The sequence below is a fragment of the Bos indicus x Bos taurus genome, chromosome 2 (genome assembly GCF_003369695.1).
Source record: "Bos indicus x Bos taurus breed Angus x Brahman F1 hybrid chromosome 2, Bos_hybrid_MaternalHap_v2.0, whole genome shotgun sequence".
Classification (NCBI taxonomy): domain Eukaryota; kingdom Metazoa; phylum Chordata; class Mammalia; order Artiodactyla; family Bovidae; genus Bos; species Bos indicus x Bos taurus.
Genome location: NC_040077.1, coordinates 17,852,988 through 17,869,997, shown reverse-complemented (window position 1 = coordinate 17,869,997; position 17,010 = coordinate 17,852,988). Strand labels below are relative to the sequence as shown.

The following is a 17,010-nucleotide window of genomic DNA, read 5'->3' as shown; positions in this document are numbered from 1 at the left end:
TACCCCTCTGTAAGTTTGCAGGTTGGCTCAAAGAGGATAAGCCTTAGATGTTTACATGACAGGGTCTGTGTGCTATACTGGAGGAGTTTTTCCCGAAGCTAGCCCATGAGTCTCAGGGTCAGTTCAGTTCTGATGGAATGGTCATATGGAAAGAGATGAAGGTGACTGGGATGACTTTCTATACCAACTCTTTGTAAGATTTTCAGAAGACACTTGTTATGAATATAAATGCAATTAGATCCTTTTGTATGCAAGTTTGTAGATATATATGGATCTGTATCCATATGTACATTTATGTGGGTTTACTTCAAATTAGAAGGAGGAAGATACAATTTTTTTCCAACCAACATCACAGAGAACATTAATATATAATCATAACTGAGTTTGCATCTCTTTCAGTTTTCCATCCACCATTCCATCTGTCATTTCATCATATTGTTATAGCTATTATTTGACATCTTGTCTTTATCACCTCATCTATCAATAAATAGACAATATCTTCTTAGACAATATTTCCTGTTTGTGTCTAACATGGAATTCAATTTCCATGAATTTCACAGTTCTGTGAACCCCAAAAATATTTAATATGACTATTGGGTTAAATTATCTATGCCATATATAATCAGTTATTTAGTGATAAGCAAACAAATTCTTTATATATCATATCTTCTAAACTTTTTCCCATTTTAAAATTAATGACATGGTGAGAAAGTACAGGAGAAATGAATTCAATAGCTAGTTTCTTTTTCATGGTAAAGTCTATACCACAGAAACCAGTATATGTGACTTTAGAAAACTGTCTTCATTTAATTTGGTCACTGTCCTGTTACAAACAGATCACTATTCTGCAATGGGATATTAAGTAGAAGTATATTCCCTATCAAATATTAAATACAATGAAAAATTTCTCTCTTAAATTAGAGAAACTGCATTCCTTAAAAGCATTTATGAATCAATATTCATATGATAATAAATATCCCCTACCTGCAAAAGGTGAATGAGAAAATCATGTTAAAGTTATTACCTTTACAAGAATTCAATTTTAAATTACATTTCAAAGAACTCCCAGTGGAGCTGAGAAACAGGCAAGTAAATTCTATACTGTTTCCAGGTACTTAGTAGACATAATATACATTTCATTATCTGCATGTGTAAACCTTTAGGGATAAAAAAGATATGAACACATAAAACATTTGTTCCTGTAGTAATGATACATGCTTTAATAACCTTGAGGAATAAACTAGAAAAATCCATCTTTAAGAAATCACATTCAGTACTTTATACAGAAGACACAAATATAATAGACAATGGATTAAAAAAAAACCTGCTGCTTCTCAAGCATGACTTATGATATTGTTATTACATTTAAATAAAAGTAACTTCCAAGTTCTATTTAGAAATAAGTCTCTGCATTGCTATCTAGGAGGAATTTAAATGGATTTATATTTGGAGTTCATATGTTTGTATATAAATCTAAAGAATATTTCTCCTTGTTTATCAGTAATCTGGGAATCGTGTTTGGAAACACTGGTTTTTCATCATATATTTTAAAAATTGCAGTTGAGCTGAGTATTTTTTGTTGTATCATGCACATAAATATAACTTCCCTGGTGGCTCACATGGTAAAGCATCTGACTACAATGCGGGAGACCCAGGTTCAATCCCTGGGTTGGGAAGATCCCCAAAGGAGGAAAAGGCAGCCCACTCCAGTATTCTTGCCTGGAAAATCCCATGGACGGAGGAGCATGGTAGGCTACAGTCCATGGGTCCTTAGTAGACAAAATAAATGCACATAAATATATGTCTGTATTACACAACCATTAAAATAAAAAATGCCTATTTTAACTCTTGGTCATCAGTTCCTCATGGCACTGGTTCCACTAACAAGAGGTGTTTTTCTGATCTGATTATATCATACATCACCAGGAAATTTACATATTACCTAATTCATATGGATAAGAACCCATACCAAAACTCTTGAAAAGGTTTTTATTAATTCACAATGACATTAGTGACATGAGACACACTGAGGTACAAACTGTGATTAAGCCAACTAATAATTTCTTATATTTAAATAAACCATATATATTTTCCTAATTATGAAGTTCTCTGTGAGGTGATACCATCCCAATAACTTATTGATTTTTTACCTATGATGGTTTAGAGTCAGAGCACAGAAGAATGGGACTCATGTGTCAAGAACACCAGCCCATAACCTTAAACTGTTGTCATGACTTGCACATGTACATTCTGTGATGCCTGGGTCACTGTTCATGATTTGTGATCCATTTTTAACTGTAATAGTAAATCAATATGTGTGTAATTACATAAAATGCTGCCACAGATTTGAGCAAAAACTGAGTGGTTTGCTTGCATATCCATTTATAAGTCCTGAGTGGACACATAACAGTGCTTCACTGTTTTTAATATGATTAAATTTATAAAGAATGTGATAAAATATAGTTTAACACTTGGCCTTTGTGGTACATCAGTAAATTTTCTTTTAAGTGATAAGGTATAATACCAATTGTATTTTTTTTTAATTTATTTGTTTTAATTGGATGCTAATTATTTTACAATATTGTAGTGGTTTTTGCCATACATTGGCATGAATCATCCATGGGTGTACATGTATCCCCCATCCTGAACCCTCTTCCCACCTCGCTCCCCATCCCACCCCTCAGAGTCATAAAAATGTGGAACGCTTCATGAATTTGCATGTCATCCTTGTGCAGGGGCCATGCTAATCTCTGTATTGTTACAATTTTAGTATATGTGCTGCAGAAGTGAACACCCAACTGTATTTTTAGACAAGTGATATATATGACCAAAAATTACCTTTAAGAACATAGAAATGAAGAAAGTACTTACAGTTACCATTGAGAAAATACAAAATGATTAGTTGCGTTGAAGTTTCTAGTTAGATGTAGGTGCCAAAGTAGTCAATTGTATTCCTTTTATTAATTGACCAAGATGTGACATTATGAAACTGATTACTTTTTAAAGTATAATACAATGGCTGACATATTTTAGCTCCAATTTCCATCAAGAATTCTTCGAAACATGTTATCATGAGTCCATCCTTGCTGATAGGAAAAGCACTTATCCAGGCATGGGCAATACATTCACTCTTGCAGTGCAGCAGAGTACCAACTGATAAATCATCCACTCTGGGATTTGATGTCAGAGGTTAAAAGGACTGCTTTTGTTCTAATATTAGTATGTTATCATTGGATAAAGCTCAGCTCTATAACACTATAATTACAATGTATATTTTTCTTTCTCTGATAATGACAATGGCAGAAACTGATAAAGTTTGATATATGTTCCACATCAAATATTCCCTTGTTCTATTGATCACTGCCTACTTCAAATAATTTACCTCTCTCAACCACCCCCCCCCCCAAAGTAATGCAGGAAGCTGCAAGAAAAATAAAGTGTGAGATGTTGCAACTAGATTCTGAGTATCCATGATGTCTGGAATTAATTTTTGGAAAAGAGACAAGTTCAGATTACCCACATTTTGTCTTGATCTCTAAAGATGCCCAATTCAATGTGATTCATTTATTGTTAATTCCTTGCCTTTCTCCTGGATGCCATTGGAGCAGGCCTTCTGCACAATGGTTTTGGTGAACTTGCTATATTCATTTAATATTTATTCAAAATCAGGTTTTTTATATACAAAAACATATTATTTCTTCTTTTCCAATCTACAGAACTTCTATTTCCTTTTCTTGTCTTATTTACTAGGTCGGACTTCCAGGATAATGTTGGATAAGAGTTGTGAGAGAGGACGTTCTTATCTTCTTCCCAGTCTTGGGGGGTGGAGAAGTTTCTCACCATTAAATATGATGTTAGATGTTCTTTGTAAATGTTCTTTATCAAGCTGAGGAAATTTCTTCTGTTATTAGTTTTCTTAAGAGTTTTTAAAAAATTATCATAAACATGTATTAAATTTTCTCCAGTGTTATTCCTGAAGCAATTGACATAATCATATGATTTTTCTTTTCTTGCCTGTAGATGTTGTGGATTATACTGATTGATTTTTGAGTATTGGATCAGCTTTGTATATCCGGGGAAAAAAATCCCATTGTATGTGAAAATCTATTTGTTCACTGTTGGATTCAATTTGTTAGTATTATTGCAGGAAGGTGGACCCTCTCCAGGGCCCGAAACTGGGCTCTTGTCTAACATTTGGAAATGAATTGTCCGAGGAGATACATGTGCTGACAAAGCAAGAGATTTTATTGGGAAAGGGCACCCGGTGGAGAGCAGTAGGGTAAGGGAACCCAGAAGAACTGCTCTGCTGCGTGGCTCTCAGTATCCGGTTTTATGGGGATGGGATTAGTTGCCAGGTGGTCTTTGACCAATCATTCTAATTAAGAGTCTTTCCTGGTGGTGCACGCATCGCTCACCCAAGATGGATGCTAGCGAGAGGGATTCTGGGAAGTGGACGGACACGCGGTGTCTCCTTTCGACCTTTCCCGAACTCTTCCGGTTGGTGGTGACTTATTAGTTTCCTATTCCTTATCAGGATCTCCTGTCATAAAACAACTCATGCAAATGGTTACTATGGTGCCTGGCCAGGGTGGGCGGTTTCAATCAGTGTGCTTCCCCTAACAGTATTGTGTTGAGAATTTTTGTGTTTATGTTTATGAGTAATGTTGGTTTGTAGCTTTATGTTAAAACATTGGTCTGGTTTTAATACACTGTGGTGTACCTAGGGGAGAGTGTTCATTTAGAGGATGAATAGTTACTGGCTGACTGAAATATACCAAGGTGATCCCCAGATCAAGAAGAGAACTGAGGCCTTCCACCACAACCTGGGAGTGCTTATTGGAAATGCTAGTTTTGAATGGATTTTTCTAAGACATTTTGCATTGGTTTCCTGGGGTTGCTGTAACAAAGAACAGTCAGCCCTCGGTAGCTGCTGATGCCCAGCAGGTAACTTCCTGCTGATAAAGGAAGGTCCAAGGTAAAATGCTATTTTACATAAGGGATTCAGCACTTGGTATCTGTGGAAGAAAGAGGTGTCCTGGAACCAATCCCCAAGTATACTAAAGGAGGACAATACCACAAACTGGGTGCTTTAAAAACAACAGAAATTTATTCTTTCAGTTCTGAAGGCTTAGAAGTTCAAAATGAAGGCATTAGGAGGATCAGGCTCTCTCTGAAGTCTCTAGGGAAGAACTTCTCATTGCTCCTCCCCTTCAGGTGGGGTCCACCTCTGGTGTTGTAGGGCTTGCAGCAGCTGCACCACAGCAACCAGCTTCTGTCACCACTTGTCACCACTGCCTCATGTGTCTCCTCTGTCTCCACGTCTGTCATGGCCTTCTTGAGAGCATTAGTTGTAGACTGAGTGCTCACCCTGACACTTCAACCAATACAGTTACTCTAATCCAGTAACCAAAAACATCCCGCAGACACATTTTACTGGGGCCTCTAACTTCCTCTCAGGGAGGTCCCCACATAAATTTCCTAGATCCATAGGAAATTCATACTGAGAGGGAGGAGGAAATCCAAAGCTTACTCAGTTTTCCCATCCTGATGTTTGGTTTCTTCTCCTGTCTGGTCCTCTAATTCCCCACACTTAGTAAAACAGCAGATAAGGTTCCCACATACCCCATTTCCTCACAAGAATGTGTTGAGGTGTTTTTTTTTTTTTTTTGGTGGGGGAAACGTTCTTATTTAATCTGATAACCCAGATCAGGATGTGATGAGAAATTCTACTACTCCTTTAAAATGAACAGAAATGAATAAATGCACATTTAAGAGGCATCTTTGACAGCTGCATTAACTTGCATCAAAAGTAGGCCTTTGAGGGTCAGCATGGCAATGGCTGCTAGAAAAGACCCTTTGGAGCAGATGGGTACTTAGCTTTCTGATCCTGCCAGGTACCTCGTTTCCTACTTTGCACTTCCAGCTGCCCTGCTTGCCAACAGCCTGTGTGTATGGAGGTCTGCATAATATTTGTTACAAAGAAAGGTAGCCTTCTGCCTTTATTAGAATAATAAGAGTTAGAGATTATTTGCCATTGGAGAAGGAAATGGTAACCCACTCCAGTATTCTTGCCTGGAGAATCCCAGGGACAGGGGAGCCTGGTGGGCTGCCATCTATGGGGTCACACAGAGTTGGACACGACTGAAGTGACTTAGCAGCAGCAGCAAGCTTCCTTTTTATTTGATATTTTGAATTTTTATCTTCAAAAAATTTCATTATATGATACTTTAATGCTAATATAAGAAAATACCATTTTGTAATTGTTTGAATCAATAAAGTTTTTGGAAAATAACAGTTGTTGAATGACAAAGGGAAAAGGTTGTTTCATTAGCCAGTTCTGGAGCTATTATTTTACAAGTATTGATATTTAAGTGGGTTCTAAATGGGAAAAGAGCCATAGCAGGAAGCCATCAGAATTCAAACTAAAAACTTCCAATTATGTACTTATTGTTTTAGTTTAAAAAAATCATCAATTTTTCCAGCTACACCTATGTTTAAAATATGTTTTAATTTCACCAGATTTTTATTGTGCTAACTGGAAATATATGCACACAAACATCCATGTCTATACAATTTTTTCTGTTCCCTTGTCCTTTGAGGAGGGTAGGGTATTAATTTTATGGCATTAAAAAAGAGGATCCAAAAAATTGGATTTGCCAAGTCCTGGCTTAAACAAATGAAATTTCTATTGAACAGAAGGTAGAGCTATCCGGCCAAACACTCAAACTCCAGAATCAAAGACTTGGTCATCTGGAAGAGTGTCATGCATCCAACTTCCACCCCCAATGCTTGGGTGGTTCGTTATGTTATATAAACTCTCACCCACACAAGAAACAGCGGTGTGGAGATTCTTGGGGAAAAGCCAAATTCAGCAGCTTTGTGCTTTCTGTATTGAGGCTGAATCCACCATACACAGCTGATAACATTCAAATCTCATCTCATGAGAAGAGAGTGGAGAAAATGAATTACTGTTGCTTTGAGCAGGACACTGTTTCATTTAGGGAATGCAAATCTTTTGGCTCTTTGATGCAGCTCAAGATTCTGCTTATTATAAATGGAAAACAGTCTGTCATGCTTTGGTATTTGCATTGACATGCACAATATCAGAGTGTACTAGGAGGAGATATTTTATTTTGTTTCAGCTAACTTATTTCATGGACACACTTGAAATACTGTACCTACCACAGAAATGTCAAAAGCTTCAGATGGCAATTTCTAGGAAGGAATGGTCATGAATAAAAATAAATATCGGGGAACAAGATGCAGTATTTTTTCCTTCCTTCATTTCAAATTCAAATAATCTAAATTTTTGCATTTGGCTTTTTTTTTTTAGATTTACATTTATGAATGAAATGTCAGTTTTAAATTAGATCTGTTCACAATCAGATTATTGAGCCCCAAACACAATAAAATACTGATAATTTGTGCAGTGTTGTTAAGATGTACATAAATCCTGGTTTTGGCAGTTTGGACTCAGTCACTGAAAGGTGAGACACCCACTTCTCCACTTATACCTAATGATGATTTACACCTGATTATATCTGCTTTGGGCTTCCCTAGTGGCTCAGAGTGGAGAAGGAAATGGCAACCCACTCCAGTGTTCTTGCCTGGTAAATCCCAGGGATGGTAGAGCCTGGTGGGCTGCCATCTATGGGGTCGCACAGAGTTGGACACGACTGAAGCGACTTAGTAGTAGCAGTGGCTCAGAGAGTGAAGTGTCTACCTGCAATGTGAGAGACCTGGGTTCGATCCCCAAGTCGGGATCATGCTCTGGAAAAGGTAATGGCACCCCACTCCAGTACTCTTGCCTGGAAAATTCCATGGACTGAGGAGCCTGCCTGGCCAAAGGCCATTGGAAAACAAAGCATTGCCAGCAAAGGTCCATCTAGTCAAAGCTATGTTTTTCCAGTGGTCATGTATGGATATGAGAGTTGGACTATAAAGAAAGCTGAACACTGAAGAATTGATGCTTTTGAACTGTGGTGTTGGAGAAGACTATTGAGAGTCCCTTGGACTGCAAGGAGATCCAACCAGTCCATCCTAAAGGAGATCAGTCCTGAGTATTCATTGGAAGGACTGATGCTGAAGCTGAAACTCCAAAACTTTGGCCACCTGATGTGAAGAACTGACTTATTGGAAGGGACCCTGATTCTGGGAAAAATTGAAAGCAGGAGACAGGGATGACAGAGGATGAGACAGTTGGCTGGCATCACCAACTCAATGGACATGAGTTTGAGTAAGCTCGAGGAGTTGGTGATGGACAGGGAAGCCTGGCACTGCTGCAGTCCATGGGGTCGCAAGGAGTCAGTCATGACTGAGCGACTGAACTGACTGATATCTACTTTAAAATTCTGGGAAAATGATCCTGGATTTTGACTTTTATCTCCTCAATATTATTTTGACTATTAGAGCCATCAGAGATTTTTAAGTTTAAAGTTTCAATTTGGGTGCAGTCCAGATGATCCGAAGCTGTGCTGTGCTTAGTCGCTCTGTCATGTCCAACTCTTTGCAACTCCATGGACAATAGCCCACCAGACTCCTCTGTCCATGGAAATCTCCAGGCAAGAGTCTTGGAGTGGCTTGCCATGCCCTCCTCCAAGGGATCTTCCCATCCAGGGATACAGCCCAAGTCTCCACATTGCAGGCAGATTCTTTACTGTCTGAACCACCAGAGAAGCCCAAGAATACTGGAGTGGATAAGTATCCCTTCTCCAGGGCATCTTCCCAACCCAGGAATCAAACCAGGGTCTCCTGCATTGCAGGCAGATTCCTTACCAGCTGAGCTACCAGGAAAGCCCGATGATCTGAAGGGTTCTCTCTTAAGTTTCATAGGTTAAGTGAGAGTGTTTTATGTATACTTCACAGTTAGAATCTGATTCTAAGTGGTTAATTTCCATAACAGGAAATAATAATCAGGCAAACGAATAACATCTTTGTCTTTTTACATTCTCCCATCCATCTCTCCAAAAGAAAAAGGAAAAACAAGCTAGGCTTATCTTTTCTTACCTCTGACAACAATTCAAAAAATATCGAGTGTGACTATGCCTTAGGTGCTGAGAACATGATGATGAATGGGGCTGTCACAGATCCTGCTGATAAGCATCTCTCACTCTAGCCAGGAGACAGATGCTCACGCATGCAATTCCGATCCAACTATTAAGGGACATGACAAGGGCAGCTTGGATGATGACAGGGCACATGGCAGGAGCATCTATACTGGACTTGATGGGTCAGAAGGCTTCCTGGGGAGGCTGTGTCTCAAAAGGACCTGGAAGGATAAGCAGGAATTAAGCCACATGAAGCTGGGTGGACCACAGTAAGGCAGTTCTGGGAAGGAGGACTGAAGAGAAGTAAGAGCAGGATAGGGTACAACTTGAAGTTAAGTAGCACTTGGTGTGGATCAGAAGGGATGGGACAGAGGCTAGGAATGGAAATATAGGTACTGAAGGGCTTTGTGTGACACGTGAAGAAATTTAAACGTGGATGAAGTGGTTAGAAAGTTCTTGCAATAATTTATTTTAAGCCTGCGTCTTGGTTTTAAGTGATGGTTAGCATTATTGAATGAATCAGCTAAATGTTCCTACTTCTTTCTCCAAATATTTTAGATATTATAGAATATGTAAAGATTCAAATATGAGGATTCCTACGGTAAATTTGTCCTGGAATTGAATGTAAAAAAAAAAAAACAACTTTACTATCAGATGTTCATACATCCTTTTGTTAGGAAATAAATACAGGAAAAAATGATTTTGCCTTATCAGAAGCTCAAAACACATTTTGCGTTGCATTTCTTCAAGGTATCGAGTATAGGTTCTTAAAAAATTTTTTGTCATTTTCATTTTCTTATTGAAAAGTGTTTTGATATTTCTAACTGTCCAGAATTTAGAAGTAAATAGGTATAAATCATATATATATATATGTCTCTCTGATGTACACGTTATTAAACTTTTGTTTGATTTTCTCCTATTGAAAAAATTCAACCAAACTGACAAAATGGGATGGGAGATCCCACTAAATTAACAAGATAGACACAGAGTAAGAGAAGAATTTATTACCTGGGTCTGCCAGCCCTCTTTGGACATAAGTAGGTTTTACTCTTTAGCTTCAAATCAGAACAGCAATTTGGCAAGATATTCACAATACTTGAAACTGGACAAAAACGATAGGTAAATTAAGAGACTATGGATTCCCTGGGATTCTGCATATATAAGTGTTTAATAGGTTTCTGTCAAAATTTTTAAGAAATTTAAGAGATTAAATTTTTTAATTAAACTGAATACACAGCACAAGAAAATATATGCCACACATATATTTTTACTTAGCCACACATTTCACATCTTCAGATAACATCCAGTAACTTTTTAATATAAACTTGAATATATTAAATTTAAATATTTTTATTTGCAGACAGTCTTTATAGCAACATAATTAATTCCTCCCCTCTATCAAAAATCTATAATGAATATTCTTTCAACTATAGATTTTACCCTAACATGATGAGACTACATTTAAAATCTAAAAACAAATGCTTCTCCTATACATGCTTATTTTTTTTAATGAACTAAAATAATGATCCTCTTTTCTGAATAATATGTTTCAGAAAGGCATAGAACATTCTTCAATATTACAGGGATAATTATAAGAAAAGGATAGACTTCATCTTATGTCATCCTATTGTATACTTTTTCTCTCTGAGATCATACTAAATATATCCCCCTGAGTTTAATTTCAAATCTTTGAAAAAGAGATAGTCTTAAGAAATTGGAAAGGATTTCAGTTTCAATTCAGAAAACATCATTTTCCTACGTGGAAACAGTTCAAAATCACATACTAACTCCACTCTTGTAATTTTTAATATTCTAAAGAAACAAATATCTGAAGGAGAAATAGTGGGCAGGAAGCAGTGTGATGACAAATTACATGAAAGTATATAATTACCCTTAGCCTTCATAGAGCACTTTCCATTTCTCGTATCTTTACAAGATGAAATTAAAACCATCAATTGCCCAAGAGGTAGACTATGAACCCATTTCCAAATGGGAAAATGAGCACTGAGATGCCTTACCACCATAATGGCTGTAAAAATGGTTAGCAGCAGGACAAGACTAGAAGCAGGAGGAGCTGGTTACAATTGTATACACATGGCTGCCCAAAATACGTCAGTGGGAGGACCGGAGTACCGCTGGTCCACCTCCGCAGCTATGCTCCACCTTGCTCTGTGACACACACAGCTGATGGAAGTTTCAATCTCCATTTAAAGGTGACGGCACATCTATTCTCCAATGTCAAACCCATGAGATCAACAGGGGGAATGACTGTTTGCAGTGCCATCCTCAGACTAGGAATGTAGGCTACATTGAAACTACATAGAACATATTTCAATAAATGGGATCAAAACAGGAAAAGCAAAATTGAAAGACATCTTGTGCAATAATGAAAGTTACAATTTTAGCTCAACATTTCTACTCTTATTCTACAAGAAGATGTTTATGAGTACAATTAAAAACAGATTATGAAACAACTGGATTTGAAATAAAACTCACATCTGCATATCTATATAAGCCTTGGTTTGCATGCTCTTAAATTAGGAGGGAATAAAGATAGTATAATTTGACTGGGTTTTGCACTCAACACATCTCTTTCTAGAATTCAAAGCTGTATCCTGATTCACTGCTAATGATTTACCAAGCTCTTCAAATACATTAAAGCACTAAAGAAAATTTGATTATTTCCCAGAGCTGTGGCATTAGCCAAAAAAGCAATATTGCTAGACTGGAAGTGCACTTGGTGGGGGATGCTAAACGGGAGATGCAGGAAAAAAAACAGCTGTATTGTTGTCCTTTAGGCTCATGAGAACGACATCCCCGGGTGCCAACCCTGCACTTACTGTGTGAGTAGCCAGTACATCAGGGCCACGGTAACGTAGACGACACACAGCGTGACCCAGTTTATCCCCTTGATGGGCGGCTTGCGGTTACCTGTCACGTGGAGGATGACACTGGAAGAGAGAATGCCGCTAGGGTTTTGGGCCCACGCCACATAGAGGCCTGCATCTGCCTCGCATACCTTCGGAATGAACACCAAGTGTCTCGTCTCCTTGTGTAAAACCTGCAAGCGCCCATCTGCAGACAATTTCTGGCCCTTCTTGTACCTGAAGCAGAGAGTCAATTTTTAAAGTCAGGATCATGGTTTATTCACATCATTTCCAAGTTCTAATAAACATTGCAATTGGGCCCATTGCTACTCCAATATTTTCTAGCATTAGCAGGAACTCTGCAGCAACCACAAACCCAGTGGGGCTGTTTATCTTTCAAGCAGTGGTTGGCAACTGGTGGCCAAGAAAGTATTTGATGGACTCAGACTGTTTTTTTTAAACACTGAATTTTTTGATATTTAACAATTAGAATATTGCATATGAAAATTCAGATATCCAACTCCTCTTAACAAACCCAGGCCATCTGGTTACACTGGGCCGTCATTTTCTCATGGCAACAATTACCCTCAGTGGGAAATGGCACCTTCTATTTGACCTGTGTCATTCTTTCAGCTGCTATGAAACAGCAGCTTGTGACTTCTTAGAGCTACTGGAGCAAGACTCTTCCCCATCAAACTCATCCTGTAAGATCCCTGGAGAATACCAATGTGCCACTTTAGAAGAAGGTACAGATATAGCACTTGCTAGCAAGATGAGCTCATTTAATTTTTGTGAATTAATTTCATTAGAAGAAAATGATTTCTAATTATAAAGGACATTCATGCAATTGGATTGTTACTGTTAATGACACATTTCTAAAAGTTTCTTATGAATATGAGCACTTAGCTGCAGCACTGTATAAAGCAAATAATTTGTTTATTTTGCACACTCTAGATTCTTGCTTATTTATTTCTCCCCATGTTGTTCCATCCAAGAAGCGGTGACAAACCTGAATCACTTTCTATTCCCAGTGCCTGAGTGATGATTTTGCATTTTTCTGAGTGTCCTAAGACTGATTCCCTGACAGCTTGCCAGTTGTTAACTGAGAAAAATTGTTGTAAATTCAAGGGCAAGATATTTTTTTTTCACAATATCACAGTAGTTCTTCAACAATAAATGCTAACCAAGCCATCTTTTGTGTGGATAAAAACAAGAAACACTTCAGACAACATTTTTTTTTTTTGGAGTGAAACTAATATTTAATAATGAATTAAATAATGATATTAAATAATGAATTTACTGATATTAAATTCATAAATACGAAGTTCCTGATCTGTAAAAAACATGCAATTGTAAAGACAACAAAATAAGACAAAAAGTATAAATGGCTGCACTGTAATCCAAGTGCAATTTCATTTAATAATCTGAGAGACCAACATTTTTTCATAAATTATTTAGATAACTGATCCATACTTCAAATACTATCAATGGGCAAACACAGTAATTGAAATTGTTATTGTCTACTGAACATTATGATAAACAAAGGCTATTTTACTTAGTTTATAAATATAAACGTGTGCTCACATTTTAGTAACTTTGTCCTCAAAGAAATATATTTAAGGTTGAAAAGTTTCTAAATGCTTGAAAGTAACCAACATATTAAGGAAGTTAGAACTGCTTTTATAACAACAATGATTTAAAACCTGTATTCTGTGTTTTACTTTTATTAAAATAAATAGGCTAAAAATAATGATGTCTCTAGAGTAAAACCACATTGTTCACAGCTCAGTTATTATGCCACCTTTCAAAAAGGGGCTGGCTTATTGCCTATCATAGAAGCAACTATGAAGGGAATATTTTTATTCCATCTTCAACATCAAAGAAATTTATAAAAAGAAATCTTAGTGAAATAAACAATATTAGAAAAGTGGCATGTGTGACTCTTGCGAGAGGGAAAAGATGAAACAGGTAAACGACAGAAAAGGGAAATACCCAAATGCTTTTTTTTTTTTTTCACTGAATTCAGGTTATTAAACCAAGAAAACTTCATGCTTGTGTAGAAATAAACAGAAGGAAAGAAGTTCAAGCCACAATCTTTAGAAATGTGGAATGTTAAACTGATACCAAAAAATGGTGCGACTAAGTTGCAGTGCTTTTGGACTTGGTTAAATTACTATTTTATATGGTTATTTTTTAGGGGTGTTAGCCATGTGGCTACTCAAAATGAGAGTTGGGGGTTTGATGTGAGATTGAAACATGCACAGCTGCAGTGATGTAGAACATTAACCAGCTTCCCCTAAACTTTAAAGTTAGTGCACACAGAATGATTTGCTCAGAGAAGAGATTCAGTTTGTTTCTGTTTATGGCTTGTCATTATAGGCTACCCACCATGTCAGTGTAGGCTCTGGAAATCCTGTTACTTCAACTTCCAAAGTCACTGGAGAACCTTCCATGACAGTTACGTTAGACAGGAGCCTGGAGAAATTAGGGGCCTGGCCAGCTAGGCTGACCATGCTGTTCTTAGCTGGTATACTTATCATCTCTTCTCGGGGAACCATTTGCCTCTGACAGGCCTGGCTGGGCCCTGGCTGAAACCCGAGGCCCGAGAATGCATCCTGGGAAGCATGCAGCCTATTTCGGGTTTTAGTGACGTTATTATCAGCATGCATTTTCTCTGGTGTTTCTAGCAAATGCCCCTGAGCCTGGGGGTGCTGTTGCGAAGCTCTGTCATGCACTTCACTGCACATGCTGTCTGGAAGTTGAGCACTGATTTTGTGGAAGGCAGTACTCTTTTCCAGAAATCCTTGGGATGTTAATGGGGGCTCAGCTTGGACCTGCGGGGAAGGCTTCTCAAAATGACTTGAAAACGTTTCTCTCTTATCATTGCAAGCATCAGCAAAAGCAGCAGGTGGAGGAAAGCCAGATTCCGGGGCCTCTCCTGGACCGCTGGCCCCCGTCTGCATCTGGTGGCCACTTAGGTGATGGCGGGGGAACGGGCTGACAGGCGCCTCCAGCTCCATGTCAGATAGAGCGAGGAGAGAATCGGGGCTTCCTGGGACTGGAGGCAGGGAGATGTCGTCGGACGAAACACACTCATGTTCTGCTCCTGAAAGCACGTCCACGGGCAGAAGCAGGCCTTGGACACTTTCTTTGCCGGGGACCAGCTGCTTCACGCCCTGTGGAAGCTGACACTTTCGTGCTCCATTGACGGCCAAGATGGCTGCTGGCTGGGCCTGCTCCTTCAAAATGGAAAAGCCAAAGTTTCGAGTTAATGTTGACAAAGCCAACTTGAGAAACAACTTGAGAAGACCTGCAGTGAGTGACAGCTGGGGGCCCTGGCCCCAGCCTTACGGAACTTGAAACCATTTGTCCACTGAACCTGAGTGTAGACGGTCCCATGACCAGGGAATGGGTAAACTGACCTCCAGCCGCTAAGTGAGAGGTGACAGATCTTGCAAAATAGAGGAGAGAAAGCCCTGGTTCTCATCTCTCATGATGGGGTTGGACTGGATCCATGTTTTCAAGTCATGGTCTGAGGAGTCTTCTTCCACTAGCAAATTCTGCTTTGGTTTACTTATTTGTCTGCACGTCATAGAATGTGGTTCCTAAACATCAGAGGCTTCTTTTTAGGTGATCCTCAACATCCTCCAAGAATAACCCTGCTTTTTTCTCAAGAAAGCCATCTGTTTTTTAAAAATTATTGTGGCAAAATATACACACAATCTAACATTTACCATTTTAACCATTTTTAAGTGTACAGTTCAGTGGCATTAGGGACATTCATGTTGTCATGCAACTATCTCCATGATCCATCTCCAGAACCTTTTCCTCTTTACAAATTGAAATTCTGTACCAACAAAACACTAACCTCCCATTTTCCCCTTCTCAGCCCCTTCTATTTTCTGTCTCTATGAATTTGACAACTGTAGATAACTCATATAGATAAAGCCATTTTTTAATGACTGTTTTTATTTTCTAAAAGACCCTTAGTTTTATTCTTACAATGAAAAATATCATGTTGATGTATGGCAAAACCAATACAATATTGTAAGGTAAAAAAAAAATAATAAAAAAAAAATTAAAAAAAAGAAAAATATCTACTGAGCACCTATTATATACTGGCTTCTGTGCTAGACACAGGAGAGATAAATGGTGAGTAAAACCAGGTAGAAGCCTTCCCTCTTGGAGATGCCAGCCTAGTGGGGAAGTAGATACAAAGGGAACAATCACGCATTGCGGCCTTTTGCTGGAGAATACACCGAGACACAGTGGAGGAACACTCGCCACTTGTCCTTCTGCCCCATGTGCAACATAGGGCATGCCAGGAGACTGAGAAAAACAGTGATCCATTTCACTTACTCTATTCTAGGATTTCTCTCCACTTATCCACGTCCATCTCTGGTTTGATAAGAGGTTCAAATATACTTTCTGGCATGGACTCTAAAGAATATTGAAGCTGAAAGAGATCTCATCTATCCCAACCTGCTTGTTCTATATCCAGTTCTTTCTGTGCCTTTCCACAGCATTTGGGGTGCGTTTTTACTTAATGTAACAGTTCCTGGCTTTTGTCTTGTTACCACCACTTGCACATGAGAAAGCTGTGTTTTGTTCTGGGTTTGAGTTCTTCATTTTAGCCCACAGTTCTACTCCTGACATATACAAGGGATTTTTGAGAAATCAGTGTTTTCAGATTGAAGATTAAAAGCAAAACAACGTGCCTTCTACTATTCTATAGATATGACCTATCTTCAGAGAAAGCATAAACCCAGTTGAGAAAAAGTGGTTTCCTTCAGCCATTTAGTAGAAATTTGAATCCTGAGTCTAAAGCCAGAAGTTCTTAAAAGATTTTCTCTTTAAAAAAAAATTACTAGTGGGATAAAATATTTGTAAACAATATGACAAACCAGATCTCATACAACTAAGCAACAAATAAAATATGGGCAAAGGATAAATAGATATTTCTCCAAAGAAGACATACAGATGGCCAATAGGCACAGGGAAAGATGCTCAACATCACTAACTATTAGAGAAATGCTACTACAAAGAGTTATCACCTCCCACCAGTCAGAATGGCCATTGTCAAGAAATCTACAAAA

At 38.2% G+C, this 17,010-nt stretch overlaps 1 protein-coding gene and 1 non-coding gene across 5 annotated transcripts in view; both read right to left on the bottom strand.

Moving 5' to 3' along the window:
* Positions 1 to 2,690: 2,690 nt before the first annotated feature.
* On the bottom strand, positions 2,691 to 2,794 carry LOC113881990. The gene has a single exon (XR_003508248.1). It is a non-coding gene; the product is annotated as a U6 spliceosomal RNA (small nuclear RNA).
* A 2,291-nt stretch (positions 2,795 to 5,085) lies between these two features.
* The window catches only part of CCDC141 (coiled-coil domain containing 141), a 224,979-nt gene continuing 213,054 nt past the window's right edge, over positions 5,086 to 17,010 (bottom strand). For 3 of the 4 annotated variants that reach the window (XM_027556444.1, XM_027556434.1, XM_027556455.1), the window contains 2 exons: positions 14,303 to 15,153; positions 10,030 to 12,151 (listed from right to left, as the gene is read on the bottom strand). In XM_027556444.1, the coding sequence (XP_027412245.1) occupies positions 11,884 to 12,151; positions 14,303 to 15,153 (1,119 nt within the window). In that variant the 3' untranslated portion in view covers positions 10,030 to 11,883. Of the gene's footprint in view, positions 5,335 to 9,006; positions 12,152 to 14,302; positions 15,154 to 17,010 lie in introns of those variants that run through there. The other variant, XM_027556425.1, reaches the window with a different exon arrangement.